Raw genomic sequence first — 23,424 nt, forward strand, 5'->3', positions numbered from 1 at the left:
CACCACATCTCTCACACACACACACACATTAACTCTCATAATTACCACATTTAGCACAAAATTCAGTTACAAACACACTGTTCCACGCCAGCAACACAGACACACACATACACATACACACGCACGCACACACACACACACACACACACACACACACACAAAAACACTGAGTTACAGCAATGAGTAATGTCACACTGCCAAATTCACGGTATAACACCTTGCCCCCCATGCGCGATAACAACCAGCCACATAACCCCCCCCCCCACCCCCCCGCCTAAATTTCCCTGAGCGCCCCCCCCCCCCTCATAACTCGTCATGAGCAGCTACTTCATCTGCCTTCAGTTTGAATTCCTCCTCCGTAATCCGTCCATCCTTGTTGCGGTCTTGATTGTCAAACATGCTCTCGATGATACGGTGCTGATCAAACCCAGGGGCCAGTCTACCTTTGCCCTCGTCCACCTGACGGAGGATGTAGTCTGAGAACTGGACGAACAAACAGACGAAGAGTAATGAGGAAATCGCGACAGAAACAAAGTCAGACAGACAATTAGTAGGAAAAAATGTTTGCATACACCAGCGTATATACACTCTAACCTCTGTGGGCTCAACAGAAACACGCATACGCATGCACACACACACACACAAACACAGATACACACATATACAAATACAGACACTTACACACTCAAACAAACGCACACTCGAGCGCACAAACACACACACACACACACACACACACACACACACACTAACCTCCGTAGGGTCCACTTGTTCATCTTTGTTCTTGTCCATTTCGATGAAGAGGTCTGGAGACACATCTCCATTCCACACAAACATGTAACCCTCAGGGAGTCCCTCCTCCAGCTCCATCAGCTCAATCTCAAACACCAACACCGCACTACTCGGGACCTCCCCGTCTGCAAACACACACACACACACACACACACACACACAAACAGATACACACACAGACATTTTACCAACTACTCTCTCTTCAATGGGTGTATGTGTATATATGTGTGTGTGTGTTTGTGTGTGTGTGTATATGTGTGTGTGTGTGTTTATGTGTCTGAACCACTCCTTTCTCTCCATGGGCCAGGTGTGTGTGTATGTGTGTGTGTGTGTCTGTGTGTGTGTGTCTGTGTGTGTGTTTCTTACCTACTCCCCTCTCCCCGTAGGCCAGGTGAGGTGGGACCACCAGCCTACGTTTCTCTCCCACACACATTCCTATCATCCCTTCTTCCATGCCTGGCACAATCTGTCCAGCCCCCAGCACCACATTATATGTTTTCCCATAGCTCAGTCTGCAAACACACACACACACACACCCCACTTCAGTGCTTCAGTGCTTCAAACATTGTCCCAACCACATCCTCTCACGTATCATTAACAATTACATAACAATCTGTCTGAAGGGACTACATTTCCCAGAGTGCCCAAACAGACTACATTCTCCAGCAGTCAATAACTTTTTATGTAGATAAGCCAATGTGTGGTAAAGGAGGCACACACTGGTAGAATTGCATATACACATGACTCATTCTCTCTGTGAGTCGGGGTGTGTGTGTGTGCATTACTAACGTAGAGTCGAGGTAAGTGCCATCCATTAGACTGGCATTGTAGTGGTATTTGACATAGTCCCCACGTTTGGCATTAGGGCTGCACAGCTCTGGTTTCACGCTGGTGATCTGCACGGTGTCAGACGGGTTGTGGAAATCGATGATGTGAACATCAAACACCAGCACAGCAGATCCTGGGATTTTAGAACCTGAGAGACAAAAAGGGAGAGAGAGGGGGAGAGAGAGAGGGAGAGAGAGAAGGAGAGAGAGAGAGAGAGAGAGAGAGAGAGAGAGATGGGGAGGGCGGGTCACATTCCTGTATGTGTTTGGTAGAATTTCTAAGTTTTGCAAAGAGAGAAAACAGACAACTACATGATGGAGTTTTATCTAGTTGACTCAAGTTTACATAGCGTAGGTTTTACATCCTCACACACACCTGTCCCCTCCTCTCCATATGCCAGATGTGGAGGAATGGTGATTTTTCTGCGCTCCCCAACGCACACTCCCAGAAGACCCTGATCCATCCCAGCAATGACATAGCCTTTACCAATGTATGTGTCATATGTCCGGTTTCTCGAGTAACTGAAAACACAATGACATGTTGTTCCTATGAACCAGTACAGAGATTGTTTAGTGCTACTTATGTTACTGACACACACACACACACACACACAAATACACACAGCTAACCCTGAGCTTAATGGACATGCTACCAGTAACGTTCCTAAACACAAACGCACACGCGCACACACTCAGACACACACACTTGCATGCACAAACGCAGGGTTCGCGTCACCTGGAGTCGAAAAAGGTTCCGTCGAGCAGGCTTCCGTTGTAGTGGTAACGCATGAAGTCTCCGATCTCACTCTTCCGTGGGCAGGGATCTGGGAGAAACTGCGTCTCCACGGTGATCTCGTCTTTGGGGTTGTGGAGGTCAAGGAGAACCACATCAAACACCAATGACGCCTGAGGAGGAATATCACTGCCTACAGACAGAGAGAGAGAGAGAGAGAGAGAGAGAGTGAGAGAGCGAGAGAGTGAGTGAGCGCTAAAATTCATGGTCCCCCATCTCTTGTAGGTCCATATCCTCTTGCATGTGTATACTTGTATTTAAATGGTCTATGGCTGAAAATCATAAAAATTACTTAGAATTGCTTATGTTATACGATAAAATGATTATGTAATTCAACGACTAAATTTGATTCTGCAAATCTGTAAATGTGTGACAGATATCACATTACATTACTTTTTGATGAGACTAATGTCAGGGTTTGTCCATGTGCTAACCGGAAAAAAAAAATTCCCACTAAAGCTTAAGCTGTAAATATATAGATGAAAGGCCACAGCTTGGCAGTCACACAGTGTGGGAAAATCACAGCCGTTTCTCCTCCCTTTGGGAATTCATGTAACAAATGGCTCCCTCTACAGGCCAAGAAGAACATTGTTCTATCTACACTTAATTCTCAATCCTGATCTTCAAAGCAGACAACACTATAACATGAGTGTACATACTGATGATTGGTTTGCAAAGTAAAATCCAACCAAGCACACACACACACACACACACACACACACACACACTAACCATCTCCATTTTCACCATAGCCCAGGAAAGGAGGCATGGTAATGATGCGTCTTTCTCCTACACACATTCCCAGAAGTCCCTGGTCCATGCCAGCGATCAACCAACCAATCCCCACGTAGGTGTCATATGTGCGCATGCGAGTGTGACTGTGAGCAGAAAGAATCAGGAGAAGTTACACACATACACACAGACACAGACACACACACACACACACACACACACACACACAGACATACACAGACACTTGTACTTGCATAAACACAAAGAGCTGACCTACTTTTGGCCCCAGTGATCTGATGGCATGGCTTCAACTTCTGAGCACAATAAAACAAGCTGTGAGCTGAGAACCGCCATTTCCCACTGAAAGTTAGTCGTCTAAACTGGAGGAGGCTATAAGTAATATCACTCTCTCGCTCTCTCTCTCTCTTCCTCCCTCATTCATCAATGGAGAGATCTTAAGGAGAAATCTAGAAATTTCTGAATTGGAGACACATTTCATCCATTTTCAGTAGTTTTATGACCTGAAGTGCGTTTCAACAATTCCTTTATATTCTATGAATATATTAGGCTCAGACAACCAGGACAATTTCTTTATATTTTATGAATATATTAGGTTTGGGGTCTGGAGGCCTAGGCATAATCATTATCTGTCATATATACCACAAAAATAAGGAATAAAGCCCAGTGAAACCAAAATGTTTTAAAGAAGTCTATCTCACTTTGAGCTGTGGGCATAATCTGACAGGCAAGACTACCTTTCAGGTGTCCAGAAATTATGTCTCTTTTTATCGAGGAACAGTTCATTTCTACTGTCCGAAACCCCGCTGTTTGTGAGCAGAGAGTAACTGGAGTTTAACTCTCTCTCTCTCTCTTTCTCTCTCTCTCTCTCACCTGGAGTCAAAGAGAGTTCCGTCCAGCAACGTTCCGTTGTAGTGGTAACGGATGAAGTCAGAGACCTCCACAGTCCGGCCGCACTTTTCCGGCTTGTAGTAAGCGTCTATCTGCACCTTGTCGTCCGGATTCCAAATGTCCAGGAGCAACACATCAAAATGGAGGATGGAATCTGGAGGGATAATGTCACCTGCAGGATGGACAAAGGTGGGTGTGGTTTATGTAGATTAGGTCTTAGACAGCCACACCCACTGTGGTGTAAACACTGGGGGTGGGTGGCAAACATGCTGTGTGGTGTTACTGGCACTGGGCTGTGGAATGTTGTTTTTTAGCTGTTGTTTTAGCTGGCTTAGCTGTATCTCTGTGATGTAGTAGACTAGCTGCACTATGTAGTATTATACTGTGTAACTGTGCTGAAGTGTGTGTTATGCTCTGGAGTGTGTTGTTGTGTTAGCATGAACTGCTGGATATTAATAACACGGCTGGGTTGTGTTGTGTTGTGTTGTGTTGTGTTGTGTTGTGTTGTGCTGTGTTTGTTAGTATCTCAGATAATGGTTTAGCCCAGTGAGCACAGGATCCCTCTAACCACACACCTGCACATCCACACACACACACACCAGCATATTTACCTGCAGACAACTTTGTGCCCATTCTGACCAGTTGAAACATGTGGAACAAAGCCCAGAATTCCTGCTCGGCTCAACCCCCTCCAGGAATACACACCCTAGTATAACTCTCTCTTTCTCTCTCTCTCCCCCCCCCCCCCTCTCTCTCTCTCTCACACACTCTCACACTCTCACACTCTCACACACACACACACACACACACACACACCTACCTCACTCAAAAACCTTCCGCCTCTCTCACTGTCATACAGACCCCCTCCCCCAACTGTGGCCATTACACAGACTCGTGGATTATGGGTAATACTGAAACAGGCATTGTGGGTAATGTAGGCCTGAACTCTCAAGCAAGGAGAGTCTTCAGCATTCTGGCAGACGTATCCCAATTCTCCTACATTCTTCTCCCCTGAGTCACCTAACGAGACAACTTTGGCTCTGCTCCTGATGCCACCCGGGGGAGGATGGACCCCCCCCCTGCCTGATTCTTGGTTCCTTTAAAGTTTTAATAATGTTTTAAAAACTCTATCTCAGCCTAGTGGAGTTTTCCATTTGCAGTGCTGCCTCAGATTTTCTCAGTTGGCGGTGGTGGGTGGGTGGGGGTGGGGGGTCAGACAAAGTGTTGTATTTAACAAAACTGAATATAACCCTAACCCTGTGCTCAAATATCAGCAGTCACAGACACTGACATAATACACACACACACACAGACACACACACACACACTCATACACACACACACACATACACACACAGTAGCTGGTGACATATATGTAATCTTACCGTAGCCGTCTTTCCCATAGGCGAGCTGCGGTGGGATTTTGACAAGACGTCGTTCATTTACACACATGCCCAACAATGCTCTGTCCATTCCCTCGATCAGCTGCTTGCGCCCAACGAATACATTATAGGTGGATCCTCTGTCGTAGCTGCGAAAACACAATAAACACATTCACACACGCATAATCACAAAGGTCATCTCATTTGCATAATTCATTCACACTACGGCGTTCTGTTGTTAGTGATTAAGTGGGTGCATCAGATGTGCTTGTCTCTGTTCTAGAGAGGAACGGTCAGGTTAAGGAACAGAGAGCACAAATGTATTTGAGTCACCGAGAATACTTTTTTGTGTCTCAGACAGTGTTATTAAAGTTACCATTAATTCTCTTCAATAAAAGGAGCGTCGGTCAACTGGACGATTTTTCCTTACATGTATGATGACTGACAGTAAATTAACAATAATGAATTAAACAGTCATTCATTAACAGTTATTCGTTTTTACTAGACCGTGACACATCCGGTGGCTTAATTCTTTACACAATTACGACTACTACTACAATAGGAGATCCGCTAAGTGAAAACAGTCTGCCTGCGTGGCCGTGTCGTTGGCCGGTTGTAAACTACAGACACGTTTGAAAGTCGACACGCATGCACGTTTCTATGGTCCAGAAGAAATGTAGTCCTAGTGAAGTTGGGCTATATCACATCACTAACCTGGAATCAAATTTTTTGCCGTCAGGAAACATGCCATTGTAATGATACCGAACGTAGTCTCCCGTTTTGACTACCCGGCCGCATTGCTCCGGTGTGAAGGTTTTCTCTATGATAATATCATCTAACGGGACTGGTGGAGCGTTGCACGCGACGAAAGTCACAAGAAAAGCTAAGAAAATCATCCCTAACGTTAGCCGTGTCATCTTCCGCCTGATATTCACTAACACAGTGATAACCCGGTAACTTTTGTGCGCTTCTTCTGCGTAACTCTGCTCCCACCCCCTCTTTATCTCTCTGATTTGGAGAGGGATGTATACCACGTAACGGAACTGCCGAAAAGAAATGCAGAGCTGCAGACGTGGAAATATAAGCCAGCCCCCGGCGCGAGACGGGTTTGGATTCTTGCAAACTTCTCTCCGGTATCCGGTCTCACAGCGAACTACAGAGAGAGAGAGAGAGAGAGAGAGCGCGCACACGGGGCAGAGGGTTTTTTTGGTAACGCGGAAGCGTATATCCCACGGATGGAGCGCGTTCTACGTGGCACGGAGTAAAAAAGGGGGGATTTGGGGATAGTTTTATGACGTGGGATCTTTAAATATAGAGCGTGTGAAGTCTGCTCATTGAAGGCAAGTTTGCAGATGCATAAGCGATTAGACGTATGTATCGAGTACAAAACCTTTCTTCTCCCTCGCAAATAGCTCACTTTTTTATTAAGAAAATTGTTTTAGCTGTTTGTTGCAGTAATTGATTTGATGATTTTCCCTTTACTTGCAGGTCACACCGTATTGTAACGCTTATAAAAGGCGGTTAGAGATGCATTTGATGCATTTTATTTCACTGTTTGTATTTGTCTGAAGTGTCAATTGATACGAGAAGTGCGCAACAAATCAGTGCAATTTAAATTCCTCCGAAGCCAGTGGTAAGAGCAGAAGCGCGCGCCCTGGCCGTGGGCCGCGCCTGGAGACGTGGAGGGTCTGCGGGCGGGACCTCAGCTCTTGCTCTCGCGTAGACGTCCACACTCGTACAGATCACACAGCGCTGATATTCACACACATTCAGATACCGCTAGCAAGCCAACATGGCCTACCGCTCGCCGTATTTGACTTTTGCCTTAGTTTTACTCGGATTTTCCTTGTCCGTCCTCGCCCAGTATGAGAAATATAGCTTCCGTAGCTTTCCTCGGCATGAGTTGATGCCGCTCGACTCTGCGTACAGGCACGCGTTGGACCAGTACAGTGGGGAGAAATGGCCCGAAACCGTGGAATACCTGGAGGTGAGTCTGCGGTTATACCGGCTTCTGCGCGACAGTGAGGCCTTCTGCAACCTCAACTGCAGCACCGTTCGGCTCGATGATGAGAGCCGCTTTGCTGAATTCCCAGAGTTGCATGCCTTCGGTAACGTGATGAAACGCGCACAGTGTTTGAAGAGATGCAAACAGGGTTTACCAGCCTTCCGCCAAACTCTGCCCAGCCGCGAGACCATGGACGAGTTCGAGAAACGCGAGCCATACAAGTACCTACAGTTCGCCTACTTTAAAGTAAGTTTCAAACAAACAAACGAAGAAGCAGACAGACATGCACGTACGTACACACATTCAAGCACGCACATGCACACACAAGTTTCGTCTTTTTACCCTTGTGGATAATCTCTTTATTCTAAACGAATCTCTTCCCGTTTTAATACTGACAGTAGTGTCTTAAAAATAGTTTTCCAGATGGAGACTGGCAAATGGCTCCAGACAGACATAAACACCCTCCTCTGGACATTTAGTCTATGCAGTGCCATAAGAACTGTTACTACATATGTACAGTAAAGAATTCAGAAGAAACAGAACAGAATTAAACTCAAGCTATTCAGGAAAAATTTTTAAGTATTTGGCTCTAAGATAACTTGCTTTTCGCTTATGTTTAATGTTTTTTTTTTTTTTTAAGTAAAATGTAACATGAGGTATTATTCATACAGTAAAACACTCCTTAAGCTAAGATAGTCACTGAACTATGTTAAATAAAGTTTAAAAGTCTAAAGAAAGTACAATACTTTACAGGAGGCACTGAAGTAAACCAAAAGGGTAGATCTGGAAAGGTAAACTAAAGTTGTTAAGATGGTAATTAAGATGGTGTGTGATCTCTCTCTCTCTCTCTCTCTCTCTCTCTCTCTCTTTCTCTCTCTCTTTCTCTCTCGCTCTCTCTCTCTCGCTCTCTCTCTCTCTCTCTCTCTCTCTCGCTCTCTCTCTCTCTCTCTCTCTCTCTCTCTCTCTCTCTTTCTCTTTCTGTGTTTTAGAGTGATAATCTGGCGAAGGCAGTGTCTGCAGCCCATACGTTCCTGCTGAAGCATCCAGACGATGAGATGATGCAGAGGAATATGAACTACTATAAAAGCCTGCCTGGCGCTGAGGAACATCTCAGAGACCTGGAGTCTAAGACATATGAGGCAAGACACACACACACACACACACACACGCACACACACACACACAGAGGAATATGAACTACTATAAAAGCCTGCCTGGCGCTGAGGAACATCTCAGAGACCTGGAGTCTAAGACATATGAGGCAAGACACACACACACACACACACACACACGCACACACACACACAGAGGAATATGAACTACTATAAAAGTCTGCCTGGGGCTGAGGAACATCTCAGAGACCTGGAGTCTAAGACATATGAGGCAAGACACACACACACACACACACTACACAAAGAGTCTCTCTCTCTCACACACACACACACACACAGACACACACACACACGCACACTACACACAGAGTCTCTCTCTCACACACACATACACACACACAGACACACACACACACGCACACTACACACAGAGTCTCTCTCTCACACACACACACACACACACACACACAGAGTCTCTCTCTCACACACACACGTGTTACTGTGTTTGGAGCTAATGCCTGTCGTCCGTTCGTTTGTGTTTGTGTCGTGCAGACCCTGTTTGTTCGGGCGGTCCGGGCGTATAACGGGGAAAACTTCCGCACGTCCGTGTCAGACATGGAGCTCGCCCTTCGCGATTTCTTCAAGGTTTATGACGAATGTCTCGCTGCTTCAGAGGGTTCCAGAGACATCAAAGACTTCAAAGATTTTTATCCTTCCATTGCCGGTAAGTACGTTCCTCACTCTCCTCTCTTCTTCTCTCTCTCTCTCTCTTTGTCTCATTTTATCCAGCAAACTGTCTCATGCTTTTTCAGGTTATTGCACATTTTATATCTTTCTCCGCTCCCCCCCCCCCCCCGTCTCTCTATGTCAATCTGTCTCTCTCTCTAGATCACTACACTGAGGTTCTGGAGAGGAAAGTTCGTTGTGAGAGTGATCTGACTCCAGTTGTTGGTGGGTTCGTCGTGGAAAAGTTTGTGGCAACAATGTATCACTATCTCCAGTTTGCTTATTACAAACGTAAGTCCCAAACCCCTCCCTGGTCTGTAAGTCCCAAACCCCTCTCTGGTCTGTAAGTCCCCAACCCCTCTCTGGTCTGTAAGTCCCAAAACCCCTCTCTGGTCTGTAAGTCCCAAAACCCCTCTCTGGTCTGTAAGTCCCAAAACCCCTCTCTGGTCTGTAAGTCCCAAACCCCTCTGTGGTCTGTAAGTCCCAAAACCCCTCTCTGGTCTGTAAGTCCCAAACCCCTCTCTGGTCTGTAAGTCCAAAACCCCTCTGTGGAATGTTACTCTTAGATCTGCTGTATGATCTGCTGCCTCAGACATTAAAGTTTATTATTCAGATTCATTAAACATTAGAAAGACATGTAAATGACCTGTTAAGCATATTTGCTCACAGCGGGTAAAAGCTGATTCTGCCTGTCATCTAAAGGATAAATTGACTGTGTCTGTGTGTGTGTGTGTGTGTGTGTGTGTGTGTGAATGTGCAATGTCTCTGTTTCAGTGAATGACTTGAAGAATGCGGTGCCTTGCGTGGCGAGTTACATGCTTTTCGACCCGGACGATGAAGTGATGAAGAACAATGTGGTTTATTATCGTTATCACAGAGACAAATGGGGTCTTGCTGATGAGGACTTCTTACCCAGACCAGTCAGTACATAGTCTTACACCACTTAGTTTACACTGTCGATGGGCAATGGATCTGTGTGTTTATAGTGTGTTGTTTGTGATGAATGCACATAGGCATTTAGTGTTTGTGTGCATGTGTGTGTGTGTGTGTGTGTGAACAGGACAGAGAGACACAAAGAGACATAATGCTGTTTGTAATGTGCGTGTGTGTGTGTGTGTGTGTGTGTTATTTTGCGTGAACAGGACAAAGAGACATGATGCTGTATGTAATATGTGTGTGTGTGTGTATGTGTATGTGTGTGTGTGAACAGGACAGAGAGACACAAAGAGACATAATGCTGTATGTAATGTGAGTATGTAATGTGTGTGTGTGTGTGTGTGTGTTGACAGGAGGCAGTGCGGTATCATAATCAGACCACACTACAGTTACAGCTCTTAGAATTCGCCAGACAGAAGCTGCAGTCGGATGACGAGGTGAGAGCCGTGAAACGAGGTGATGAAGAATGACCTGTATTATTTTCTATGCATGTTTGTGACTGTGTGTTAGTTTTTTTTTCTGTGCCTGATTTTATTTATTCCATACATATGGTTTCTTTACCATTACCAGAGATATAGAAGGCCTCACATGCTGTGTAATGATGTACAGTGTAATTACACTGTAATAAACATAGTAATAACTAAGCACTGTGTTCAGGAGAGATTAGGCGAAAATGTAACCCCATTAGTTTTGTTCTGTCTCCGCTCTCTGCCAGAGTTTAACAACAAGTAAGTACAATAACTATCAAACAATAGCAGACGTAATGGCTCAGAAATAAAGCGGTAACTGAAAACGGGCCTGAAACCGGTGGTACTGCTCCATGGTTCTACATCAGTATGTGAATCCCAGGAGTACGCAGGACGAGGTGGACCGTCTCAAATCGTCCACGACCCGTACGGAACACAGTGTGTGATAGTCCGTAAAGAAACACGGTTAGCGGCAAAACGCTGGTTCTGAACATGTGAATCATGTTCATCTCTGTGGTGTAAGCTGTCGTGCTGTGTCAGTCAGAGGTTCATCAGATATGTTTCCAGTGATGCAGACCCTTAACCGAGGAATGAAAACGCAATGTCCGCTGAGGTCTGGGCTGTTTGGAGGAAAAACGTGACACGCGCTCACGGCATAACCGTTCTTAAGAAATAAATGAGTGGGCGCTGTGTGTGCGTACAGAATTCCACGCAAACCATTTTTTTCACGTTATCAGCAAAAAAATGTAAGATATGAACATGGTCTCAACATGTTCGTGGGGTTTATCGGTGCTACGCAAACGATTCTTAGCTTCCAGTTATTGTCTTAGGTAAGATCTACCCCTTTTGATTTTTTCCAGAAATCATATTTTTAGGATAAAATAAGCTTTGTTCATGCATCATTTTTCTGGGATTTTTCCTCCTAATTTTCTGCTCTTTATGTGTGCATGCACCATTTCAACCACTAGATGTCAGTAAGGCTGCCTGCTTCTTTCACAAAGCACATCATTGTTTTATCTAATCTACACAAAGTATTTTCAACCCGAAAAGTCAGCAGTTTTTGTTTCTTAAGCAGGTTAGCTGTGTCTAGTCTAATGCTTTACACTGAGGTTACGTGTACATGTGTGTTAGAAGGTGTGTGTGTGTGTGTGTGTGTGTGTGTGTGTATCTGTATGTCTGTGCATGTGTGTTAGAAGGTGTGTATGTGTGTCTCTGTGTGTCTTTGCATGTGTGTAAGAGGGTGTGTGTGTGTGTCTCTGTGTGTCTGTGCATGTGTGTTAGAGGGTGCGTGTGTGTATCTGTGTCTGTGTGTGTGTGTGTGTGTTTGTGTGCGCGCATGCGCGTGTGTGAGCGTGTCTGTGTCTGTGTGTGTGTGTCTGTGCGTCTGTGTGTGTGTGTGTGTGTGTGTGTGTGTGTGTGTGTGCGTGTGTCTGTGTCTATGTGTGTCCCCATTAGGGTTAATTCTCTTCCTGACTTTCTCTCCCAGGGTGAGGTGCTGGAGTTTCTAGATGAGTTTCTGGATGCAGAGGAGTAACTGTGAATACACTGATGGACATCAAAGCGGAGCAGAACAACGAGACCCAAAAGAGAGGAACAGATGGAAGGGGCTGTGATTATTTTCCTAAGTGCCTGAGTATTTATTAGGGGAGAATGTTTTAAAATGTTCCCAAAGTTTCTGCTTCACAATGCACTAACCTTACCCTTAAATGCTTTCGACAGCTGTTTTTTGTTTTTGGTTTTTTTTTTTTTGTCAGACTCAATCACTGTAATGTACTGTTTTCATATGGTATGAATGAGGATCAGTTTTGTTTTTATAATAAAGGACTTTGATTACCAGTCTGTGCCGTTTCCTTTTATTTCATGAATGGTACAGGACAAATAATCAGCGATATTCTGAAAGGCGCGGAATTAAACGAGCATTCTGTAGGTTAGTGTACAATGAATAAAACACAGAGTGTCTGACAAAGGTAAAAGTATTCAAAGTGACTTAAACACACACACACACACACACACACACAAACAGATATGTAGATAGTTGACAGTTGTAGACAGTTGACAGCAGTACATCCATTGTGGCTCATCACAGAGAACACTGATTGGACAAACACTTGCTGAGATATAGCGGGTGTTGATATTTCACCAACAGCACTGATCTGTGACTGGTCAGACACATTCATGTGGAGCATAACAAGTACTATGTAACAGCGCCCCCTGATTTCAGGAGGTTAAAGACAACACAGTGTAAGAGCTATGCTAGATAACTGTAGCTGCATCTATAGTGGTTATTAGTGAAATGCCCCATACTTTCAGCAATTACGGGAAGTCCACATCCTGATCATCAGAATTCAGATGCTCTGACAACTTCTTAATATAATAAACAGTCAGTGAGATTTGAATTACATCTGACCTAGTCTAAACTTGTTTTTGACTTGCCTGAATCCATTGAATAGGAGATTATGACATCTGTAAGATACAGCTAAACATGATAGTCTTACACATTTTCAAAATACCTTTGACCCTCTATTGAATCTTACACAAAGGTCCATTTTCTGGAAAAGCTCACTGTAAAAGTTGGAATGACTGAGACCCAAGACATTCCAGGCCACTGTTAAATACTCCAATGCTTACCATCCTCTTGTCTGGATAAGATGTCTGTTTTTAATTATCATTAGACTTTAAGAGAGTCTACGCAGAACAGTTAAGCTTGAGAATTCTGTTTTGTATAGTTTTTTTTTTCTTTTCAGACAAATCCAAAAAGATTTAGCAATCTGCTGTGTGGAGTTTAATTCAGCACTTACCATCAAGGCATTGACCTGAACATTCCTTATCACCTCAGGTGTGTGGTCTGGCGTTTCTGGCCAGTCACTCTCCGACCAGAGGTGAGAGTGTTTGGGACCCAGCAGGCTCGGTGGAGACCCTGTGTAGATTTGTTGCAGACAGACACAGTCTGACGTTTTCAGGCTTGAAGCCCTGGTCAAACCTTTTATTCAGACAGATGGAGTTCTGTCAGCGACTCTGACCACCGCTGAGAAAAAAAACCCATGTAATATGACAGGACTTTAAACCTGTCTCATTCCGCTGGCCAAGCAACGTCACGAAAGCTAACGTCCCAAGGATCTATAAACTGAACTGGAAACTGACCGTGGTAAGACCACAGTACCACAGTAAGAGCTGTCATGGATGACGGCTCTTACCGTGAAGTTGGACACACATTTCTGTGCCCAGTGCTTGTGGGGTAGAACTGGATTCTGTCTATTCCTAAAAAGTCATTTCTCAAACCCATATCAGAGATTCATGGATCTTCTACATGAAACTTATATATGAACTTTTCCAAGAGCTGCTACACAGTCACTGTGTGGATGAGAAGTAAAAGGCTTGTACGCTATAAGTTATTGTGTGGTTTCACACAATGTAAGGTCTTTCTGTTAGGACGTGTGTTTAAATTAATAAAGTGTGATTGGTGTGGTGGGTGTCTAAATTCATTCAACAATTTGAAGTGCAGTACACCCTAGTCTCTTGTTTGATTAGATCCAGATGTTTTAACCTTACAATGTGGGGATGTTTTATGAATATATTTGTCAAAAATAAAGATTTATTTTGGTTTTCTTGTTTTTGGATGGCATTCTATTTGTGTGTATTTGTGCACGCGTGAGCAAGCTGGCAATGACAATCAGTTTCTTATCACGTGCTAATACTGCCCCCTGTCGGTAGTTTAGGTTTGTTAAAAACTGTAATGCAAATGAAACACGATTATCTAAAGAGAGCAATTACCTATTTAAAGTATCATATACTAAACGACGAAAGTCTGAGTGGACCGCTCTGGAAGAGGTGATTCAGAGCCAGGTAAGTACAATACCACGAGTTTCCACTGGGGGCAAACGCCTTCAAACTGAGAGACAAACCCTGCTCCCCTCCGGTCTTCCATAAACAAAAACCTGTGTGATTTTGGAACCTATGGTAGCCGACAGAGGACATGACGGCAAAAACTTTTTTCTTACACGTTATGACAACATATCGCTCGATTGTTTTCTCGGGATCACAAGTTAATTATATCGTTATCACAACATGACGATTAACCGTTTTCTTGAGGTCACAAAACTATTAACTGTTCTGAGGAGATCACAATTATCTCTCAGGATTGTAACAGTCTTACTCAGTGTAAGCAATCTGAAGTTGAACAAGGATGGAGGAGAGATGTTCACACAATCTAATAAGTTTGTTTACTCGACATTACCTGTAAATTAAACTATCTTCACGAATGTGCCGTCATTATTCCGCCAAAAGGTATTGGTTAGCAACTGGAAGAATTTTGCAAAGAAAGAAACAAAATGTGTTGCTCTCGAAAAAAAAAAACATGAATTGTTAGGTTGTAATGACGACACATGCTACTTCATTTGAGATCTCGAGATAGCATTTGATTATTACGCTGTGACGACAGTTCTGGATCCATGCCCCCTCTCAGGTTCTATCATTTTTCCCATTTGTATTTGTATCTTTCGCTATGATTATCTTAAGTGTCAGTTTTACTGTTTGAATGCGAACTAGTGTGTCAGAATCCACAACTGTTCGGTGCACTATCATTACTTTAGGCTAGTGATTTTCCAGTCTTTGTGAGTTACACTGTAAAAAAGAATTAAATAATTGAATTTAAAAAAAAAAAGATCCGTTGTTTTCACGGAAAAAAAACTGGCAGCTGTGGTTGCCAGAATAATTTTGTAAAAAATTAGGCTACAGTAAAAACGTGAACAACTTTACAGAATAACCTGTACATTTTACAATTTAAAACTGTTGTTATTTACAAAAAAACACGATTTAAACCGGTAAATCCAACAGCCTTTAAATAAGAAAGTGCAGGTGTAACCTGCGTTGTGTAGACCAGTGGTTCTTAACTTCAGTCCTTGGGACCCCCTGCCCCGCACCTCTCTGTTTTAACTCTTTATTATCACAGTTAATTGAGTTAATCAAGGGCTTGATGATTAATCGACCAGTGGGATCAGGTGTGTCAGTCCTGAGCACAGTCCGGTCTGGGACTGTGTTTGTCTACAAAGCGCAGGTTACAATACCACTATTAGAGTTTTAGCCTACTGATATATTCTTAAATAAAGGCCTACTCAATTCTAAACAGACACATCACCTGTTTTTTAAACCCCGCATATTAACATAATTTTACTCAAGGCCTATTTGTACATATTCTTAGCTGTAAAGTGTAACATATGAAGTTGTAAAATGTAAAATGGTTTCTTTCTGTATAAAAATCTACCTGACAAAAAACATTATCCTAACATTGTCATGTTGTAATTTTAACTGTAGGTCTATTATACTGTTTTTTTGTATTTTCTGTGTTTAAACTACAGTAATCTGTACATTCTACAAAGCAATATGATTCTTTCAACATATTCTTACTTCAGAATTAACAGTTGTGTTTGGTTCAGTATTTTACTATAGTATACTGTAAATTACACACTTCATTGTTTTTCTATTTACAGTTTTTTGCTGTCATGATTTTGCAGCACTTCACTGTTAATTTCACGGACATTTTTTTACAGTGTAGTCACTTACTGCAGTTACGTCACACATATCCCGTTACCCTGACTTTTTATGACCATGCAAAAGAACATTACTGAATCAGAATGAGACGATGACAGTAAAATCCGCACAGCCAACATAATCTGAGAAACCTATAGGTTATATAAACATATTGTTTATATAACGGACAAGACTTGTACAGGATTGTTTCATTTCGTGCAAATGAATCCATGTTTTGCCTTGACATTTCACGTAAAAATTTTATGTTTATTGATGCATGAATCATTAACATTCAATCATTTGAAGTAAATCTCCTTCAGAAGTAAAACATTCAACAAAGTTACAGCTTATACGCATATTTGCATATTCATATACAACAGTCGGAAAGCCTTTCTCTCTCTCTCTCTCTCTCTCTGTCTCCTCCGTCGTTCTAGCTCGGTTGCATCCTCCCTTTCAGTCTGTGCAACATATCTCTAAGTCACAGGCTTCACAAAACGACGCTTCGTGTGGCTTGGTCCTCACGCGCTCCGAGCCCACGGAGCACGAGTCATCTTCCTCCTCCTCTTCTCCGTAGCAGTTCTTACGGATCTTTCCGAACAGTCTGAGCAATGCCTCTTCCGCATTTTTCTTGGAAAACCCTGGAAAGTAAAAGTCGCCGTCACAGCGCCGGTATGCCTGGCAAAACGGACGCATGAGTACAGTCCCCCGTTCGCTGTTGGTCCGCAGTCGGTACTTGAACAGAACCACGACGCGCGCTGAACGCCAGGACCTCGAACAGGTACCACAACGGAACCTGAAGAGAAAGGAGACTGGGTACACAGCCTACAAATGTAACATAAACGATAACCAAATGAAATTTAAGTTTATTCTCTTTATACATTGTATTGGATGTAGCCTAATTCTGAGAGGGGTTATTTAATGGATTTCATCGAAATAAAAATTAAAGTCTCACCAAGTCTCGTGAAGAATGAAGCAAGGCTACGTCATTCCTTTCATTCGTTTTCAGCCTCATTATAAACACCTTCACAGTAATACACGTAGCCTACACTTTTCTGATTAAAATAATTTTGGTGACCAGTGCTGTTTACTGAATTATTTGAAAGCCAAAGATAGGTGTTTATGCAGGACGGATTCCATGGTTCGCCACTTTACAGTTTTTGGGGAATAGAAAGCGAATTTGCTAAATCTAAACATTAATTGAAAAAGGCTACGGTGATTACAACATTTCTTTGTTAATTACTCGTGTAGATGGTGATACTTGCGCACTGATGCATGGCGCATGCCCGACAATTCTTTGGTCCATCGTTTTTGTTTTTTGAGACTGCAAAAATAATTGTTTCCTTGTAGGTGTGTTTACTGCCTTCCTTTTAGACTTTAATGAAATTTTACATCAAAGTTCGAGAATTACGTAACAAATTAAGAGGGATGCATGTTACTTACATTCCGATTTAGAAAATAAAGTCATTGGTTTGCACTTTTTTAATAAAGCCTACTTTAAAAGTATTTTGATCGCAAAATGTGGGTTTGATCTTACTGTCCGGGCGCACAATGGGAGTAGATCTTCCAGCCTCTCCTGCGCTCGTCAGCAGTGAGCTTTGCCAACAATTTGTAATTAAAATTAAAGGTCCAGTAATCATTATAATCCAACTCTTCTTCCACCATCTCATCGAACATATCCAACCAAAGCGAGGGGATCCAGTCTATAAATATTAAAGTGATACGAATAATTATATGTAAAAAGCTTCGGAAGAATACAATATATGCAAATTGGCCTAATCATTTAGCACGCAAAATCAGGCGAATCACGAGCTCCTGGAGTTCAAGTTGAAAATCATGTTAATGTCTGTTGACTATTAGAATAATTAAGAAAAGCAAGCTCGCAATGAGGAGGGCAAAAACGAAATGACGAAATATTGGCTTTTTAAATTTTTTTAAACGAATTCTTGAACTACATACCTGTTGGCATTGCTCTTGGGTATTGGTACTTGAAAAACCTCTCGATTGCAGTTTCGAGAGATAAAATGGTTGTCCAGTAGTCTGAACAGAAGCCTGTTTTTTTTGTACCCAAATTATATCGACGACAACATGAACCCGAAACTGCATTTGGTGAGTCATGTGGAATTTAAGTGTATAAATTCAATGGCGCCCCCGTGCGTTTCATTAACGTCTATAATCATCGAGACAATTTAATTACCATTTAATATCAGTTTCAGTGAAAAAGACAACATGAGATCATTCTGTCCCTCGTTGAGCTCTGCTTACAATTGCTACTAAATTTCGGAAAAATTCAAGGCTGTTGATTTCCGTCAAAGATGAGGCGTAAGAGACCTGTGCTTTACTTTTGACTACTGATTACATTCGGTAATACAATGTGGTGTTGAAATTGCAGCAAGAATAAAAGAAATTCCACGCCACGGAAACGTGCACATACGATCCACTGCGATGAATAAACTGTGGACTTTGGTCAGCAGAGAGCATTTTGCCTATGTCCACATCAATATTAACTGCCCCTCTGAGTCACCGCTGGAATATCACCCACTCAGTGCACAGTGTCGGTCATGTTAAATCATTCACATAAGAATGAAAATAATGTTGTGTTTAATAGATCATGCGCCGAGTTGTAGCCTATTTACTATGTTGTGTTACAAGCTATTTGTGCCTCACATATCTGGTAAGCGGCTTATTTTAATAACGGACAAGCTCGCACTATTGCAATGCTGCATGGATCAGTTTGCTGGTGACTGTGGTGAAATGTGAAAAAAAGAGAAAATGATCGTCTCAAGTGGCGATTAAGGGGATCTAAGAACAACCGATTGGCCCCTGTGGGCAATACCATATTAAAGGGAGTCCGGAGATTCTTTTTAGCTGAATTTGTGGGCCATGCGACTAAGCCCACATAGCAAAAGCAGGTTCCCCTGTGTTCTCGGAAGAAATAAGTTTTTAAACTATTTTAAATCATAAACAGTTCGCGCAGAGAAGTCATCAACGCATCGTTCCTGAAATAATATTACTGATCAGAGTCAATAACGCTTATGTTAATGACTATCCATGCAGGTTCATGTAATCCTCCAATCTGGGTAAATTGGTTACACTGAGATAGAGGTCATAGGAGGAACGTCGCTCAGTTCAGTCACAGTACAGAGCTCAGTCTCTCTCTCTCTCTCTCTCTCTCTCTCTCTCTCTCTCTCTCTCTCACCCGACAAGCAGTTGCACTGTGGTTTGGGTGGGTTCGTACAAACCATCCTGATAAATTAAGACGTAAACAGGAGGTAAAGTTTGGGAGTAGATCCCATTTATTGACAATATACCATATGTAAAAGTAGCTAAGATATTAGTCACACGTGAAATAAGTCAACTGAGTTATCTATCAAATTTGCAATTACTTCGTATATATACATAATATCGTGTGTGCAGTGTTGCATAAACTAGCCAATAGCCATACTTGAGTTAAAGTAAAGATAGTTCTCTGCAAAATTACTCAGGCAAAAGTTATGGTAGCCTAAGCAATGAGAATAGTGCTCAGGTAGACGTTTTAAGGCATCTCATAGGCCTATTACCCCCGTGCTTAAAAATCAAAAGTACAAGTAAATGACATAGGCTAAATAATGAGAAAGTCACACATTCGTGTTGTTTTATAATGTTTTGTGCTTAGCTAGAGTGTATGCGTGGCCACCAGTTCACAGGATGTTGCGATGCATCTAGCGCAGTAGTGCAGTTGCTAGAGGGATGGTACACGTCTGCTTTCCATCCATACTGCTGAGTAGCTGGTAAGACTAAATCTTCTACGTGTCCGCTCCATCACCAAGCCCCAGGCTAACGTGACAGGGAATGTCGGAGCTGCAGTGGTTCCCAGAGATGATACACAGGCCGGCCGACTAAGAGAACATGTCCTCCCAGCAGCTGGCCAGGCTGTCTTGGTCGATATGAATCTTTCTTACAAAGTGTTCAGGGAAAAAAATCCAATCTGCCATCTTCTAACGGGAAGAATATCGGTGGTCGATAATTTATCTATTTACTTACTTAATTACTTACTTGCTTACTTGTGTTCCTCGATCACTTCACACAGACGCCTAAGAGTCCTATGACAATCACCCAAGTGTACTACAAGGAGGAATTAACCAGAGCTTTAGTAAATGTATTAGCTGATATAGTGATGTAAATAAGACACCGATACTGAATAGAGCTGAAATGAGGCTGGGGCATACTCATACTGCCTATGCCACTAGAGTTGGTCATAACTATGGTAACCTCGAGGACGATCATCTGCTCTGACGTAATTTAGCTGAATTGAGGGTAGCATATGCTTTTTGGTTTTTTGGGTTTTTTTTTTTTATTGTTTTCCGCTGATTTAATATTGAAATGAGAAACGAAAGTGTCTGGCGAAATGCATCGAGCAAAAGAAAGCATTTACTTCTGTAAAAGTTGTGAACTAAAAGTGAAAGTCGACAGAAAGATTTATATTTGAATAAAGTAGAAATGCTTCCAAAACATACCCAAACACCATAGCGAAGTGTTTCTACTTTGTTACTATACACCCTTAGAAAAAAAGGTTCCACATGGAACCTCAAAGGGGTCCATCCTTTGATACAAACAAGACAGCCCATATGGTGCCACATGGAACCTTTTTAAAAGGCTCTTGATAAAGAAGCATTCGGGGTGCCATTTTTCAGCACGCTAATGGTTCTACATGGAACCAGGCAATATTTTCGTCGTCGTTGTTGTTGTTATATTATTATTATTATTATTATTATTATTATTATTATTATTATTATTATTATTGTTGTTGTTGTTGTTGTTGTTGTTACTAATATTATTGTTATGTTGGTGGTGCGTGAGTGCGTGTGAAAAATCTGTGTGCTGTCTCCCCATTTCCCTATGCGTTCTCTTTACCCACGATTAACGTGTGGGTCTATTTATCGTGTCCACCCAAATGAATCATCATCGCTCCTTCTCAGTCTCTCTCTCTCTCTCTCTCTCTCTCTCTCCCTCTCTCTCTCTCCCGCATCCTCCCTCTCAGTCGTCTTCACAGCATATCCCTAATTGGCAGGCTTCGCACAACGAGGCCTCGTGCGGTCTGGTCCTCACACGCTCCGAACACACCGAACAATCGTCATCATCCTCTTCTTCCCCGTAGCAGTTCTTCCGGATCTTCCCGAACAGTCCGAGCAATGTCTCTTCCACATTTTTCTTGGTAAACCCTGGAAGATAGAAGTCGCCCTGACAGCGCTGACATGCCTGGCCAAAGGGACGCATGAGAACAGTTCCCCGTGCACTGTTGGCGCGCAACCGGTACTTGAACAGAACCACGACGCGAGCTGAACGCCAGTACCTCGAACAGTCACCACAACGGAACCTGGAGAAAGATAAAGAGACTGGGTTGTCACAAATATAAATAAATAATAAAAATTAAATTCTAATTTTCTCTCTTGGCGATTCGATGTATACATTAGACTGGATACATTAGATAGCCCAGTGTTGAGGGGATTATTTATTGCATTACATCAAAACAAAATGAACGTCCACTTATGACAGTTATGCAAGAAATAGAAAAGTACTAACACTTGCTGTTTTCTCTAAATAGACCACCAGTCTGTAGTAGTTTTTGGCGGATCATTTTTCTTTCTTTACCACTCTGGAACTACTGCATGGAAAGTGTAAGTCTAGATGTTCTACAAATCACATTTTTGCGAATATCTACAAAACAAAAAAAACCCTAATTATTTTTTTTTTTACCCATTATTCGTTTGCATTAACAATCATTCTTTGCGTCTACTGTTTTTGTTCTGTGAGACAAAGTAACTGGTTTGTTGCCTAGGTATTTTACTTCCCTTTGCAAAATTTCACATCAAAGTTCAAGAATTACGTAACGAATAAACAGCGACACACGTTACACAGGCTAACGGGTCGATTGAATCTAAACGTTCATCGTTCCGCACTTTTGATATTTTAATTAGAAAATGTGATTGAGTTTGATCTTACTGTCCGAACGCGCAATGGGAGTAGATCTTCCAGCCTCTCCTGCGCTCGTCAGCAGTGAGCGTCTCCTCTAAGTTGTAGTTAAAGTGAAAGGCCCAGTGATCATTATAATCCAATTCCTCCTCCTCCATCTCATCGAAAGTATCCAACCAAAGCGAAGGGACCCAGTCTACAAATATTACAGTGATAGATTTAAAAAGCTTCAGAAACATAAAATATCCTTATTCATCATTTAGCATGTAAAATAAGTGAATGAATATTTACTTTTTTAAAAAGTCTCGGAAGAATACCCTACCATAATTATTTATTTTTCCTGTAGAACCACAGTAACCTATTCACAGGTTCGACTTGAATGTTTATACACAGCAATGTCTACTGACTCTTAAAATAATACAGCAAAGCAAGTAAGTGCAAGAAGGACAAAAGCGAAATATGAGATATTTTATTTTTAGTGAAAAGTCCATACCTGTTGTCATCGTTCTTTGTTAAAAAATATTCAAAACAGCTTTTCGCAAACAGCTTCCCTGCAGTAAAGAGAGACGAAACCGATGTTCAGAAAGTGACTGTGGCGTATTTTATGTGTTCCTAAATTATACCGACGGCGTTAGGAAACCGAAACTTTCTACTTTTGTTTCTGCCATAGTGTGTCATTCATACGGGGAACTCCACTTTCTGAATTCAATGGCGCCCTCATGCGGTTGATCGGTTTGCGGAAGGCTTATCATCGTGAAGACGCAACTGAATTATCGATTAATGACTTTTCTTGCGAGAGTGACAACAACACGAACTAAAATAATAGGACAGTTTCCCTCCGCTTTTAACGCTATATGCACACCCAACGCTGCTGATTTCCGTCAAAGATGAGGTCTGAAACGCCTGTACTTTAGGATGTGCGTTCTTAGTAAGACAGGTATACATTGCTTGGACAAGATGGGAACCATACAATTAATTTGACCCTCATCCATGGTTCGAATTACGGGGGGATTGGAGGGGTCTGGCCCCTCTAATTAAGACTTTGACCCCCCCTAAAGCGATAAAAAGCAACAGTTCGGGGGGGGGGGGGGGGGGGGGGGGTGTCAAACATTTCTATATCCTATGCTATGTAGCCCTGGAAAAGAGTTGACCCCCCCCCAGTGTATAATTCGCACTCTGCCCTCATTCATGTAAAACAAACAAACAACTAGTTAAACACACAGACATGCGCACAAACCGGAATTGCTACTAGCCTACAATGCGCAATA

At 42.5% G+C, this 23,424-nt stretch overlaps 4 protein-coding genes across 4 annotated transcripts; 1 reads left to right on the forward strand and 3 right to left on the reverse strand.

Moving 5' to 3' along the window:
• Positions 1–303: 303 nt before the first annotated feature.
• fkbp9 (FKBP prolyl isomerase 9) lies at positions 304–6,352 on the reverse strand. Its single transcript, XM_030789223.1, has 10 exons — positions 6,150–6,352; positions 5,439–5,584; positions 4,036–4,225; positions 3,145–3,290; positions 2,356–2,545; positions 1,996–2,141; positions 1,582–1,768; positions 1,159–1,304; positions 754–917; positions 304–483 (listed from the first exon to the last, which is right to left on the reverse strand). Exons 1-10 carry the CDS (start codon positions 6,350–6,352, stop codon positions 304–306), a joined length of 1,698 nt encoding a protein of 565 aa, XP_030645083.1.
• Positions 6,353–7,227: 875 nt separating this feature from the next.
• Positions 7,228–12,230, forward strand: crtap (cartilage associated protein). Its single transcript, XM_030788557.1, has 7 exons — positions 7,228–7,686; positions 8,430–8,579; positions 9,105–9,276; positions 9,441–9,569; positions 10,053–10,198; positions 10,568–10,651; positions 12,168–12,230. Exons 1-7 carry the CDS (start codon positions 7,228–7,230, stop codon positions 12,213–12,215), a joined length of 1,188 nt encoding a protein of 395 aa, XP_030644417.1. The 3' UTR covers positions 12,216–12,230.
• Positions 12,231–16,614: 4,384 nt separating this feature from the next.
• On the reverse strand, positions 16,615–18,223 carry LOC115825647 (receptor-transporting protein 3-like). Its single transcript, XM_030789434.1, has 3 exons — positions 18,164–18,223; positions 17,742–17,907; positions 16,615–17,000 (listed from the first exon to the last, which is right to left on the reverse strand). The coding sequence occupies exons 1-3, from the start codon at positions 18,171–18,173 to the stop codon at positions 16,661–16,663; spliced, it is 516 nt and encodes a 171-aa protein (XP_030645294.1). The 5' UTR covers positions 18,174–18,223; the 3' UTR covers positions 16,615–16,660.
• A 2,853-nt stretch (positions 18,224–21,076) lies between these two features.
• LOC115825670 (receptor-transporting protein 3-like) lies at positions 21,077–22,742 on the reverse strand. The gene is made up of 3 exons (XM_030789457.1): positions 22,650–22,742; positions 22,187–22,352; positions 21,077–21,560 (listed from the first exon to the last, which is right to left on the reverse strand). The coding sequence occupies exons 1-3, from the start codon at positions 22,657–22,659 to the stop codon at positions 21,221–21,223; spliced, it is 516 nt and encodes a 171-aa protein (XP_030645317.1). The 5' UTR covers positions 22,660–22,742; the 3' UTR covers positions 21,077–21,220.
• Positions 22,743–23,424: the final 682 nt, after the last annotated feature.

This window comes from Chanos chanos, chromosome 12 (genome assembly GCF_902362185.1).
Source record: "Chanos chanos chromosome 12, fChaCha1.1, whole genome shotgun sequence".
Lineage (NCBI taxonomy): Eukaryota > Metazoa > Chordata > Actinopteri > Gonorynchiformes > Chanidae > Chanos > Chanos chanos.

What these genes read in the sequence shown, in the direction of transcription:
- fkbp9 (XM_030789223.1), bottom strand. Translation starts at nt 6,352, where the DNA reads ATGACACGGCTAACGTTAGGGATGATTTTCTTAGCTTTTCTTGTGACT. An exon ending in ATATGGAGAGGAGGGGACAG is followed by an intron (nt 1,769 to 1,995) that starts GTGTGTGTGAGG and finishes TTTGTCTCTCAG; the next exon opens with GTTCTAAAATCCCAGGATCT. An exon ending in AACAAGTGGACCCTACGGAG is followed by an intron (nt 484 to 753) that starts GTTAGTGTGTGT and finishes TTGTTCGTCCAG; the next exon opens with TTCTCAGACTACATCCTCCG.
- LOC115825647 (XM_030789434.1), bottom strand. An exon ending in TCCCATTGTGCGCCCGGACA is followed by an intron (nt 17,001 to 17,741) that starts GTAAGATCAAAC and finishes CTTTCTCTTCAG; the next exon opens with GTTCCGTTGTGGTACCTGTT.
- crtap (XM_030788557.1), top strand. Translation starts at nt 7,228, where the DNA reads ATGGCCTACCGCTCGCCGTATTTGACTTTTGCCTTAGTTTTACTCGGA. An exon ending in TGGAGTCTAAGACATATGAG is followed by an intron (nt 8,580 to 9,104) that starts GCAAGACACACA and finishes TGTGTCGTGCAG; the next exon opens with ACCCTGTTTGTTCGGGCGGT. An exon ending in CCAGTTTGCTTATTACAAAC is followed by an intron (nt 9,570 to 10,052) that starts GTAAGTCCCAAA and finishes TCTCTGTTTCAG; the next exon opens with TGAATGACTTGAAGAATGCG.
- LOC115825670 (XM_030789457.1), bottom strand. An exon ending in TCCCATTGCGCGTTCGGACA is followed by an intron (nt 21,561 to 22,186) that starts GTAAGATCAAAC and finishes ATCTTTCTCCAG; the next exon opens with GTTCCGTTGTGGTGACTGTT.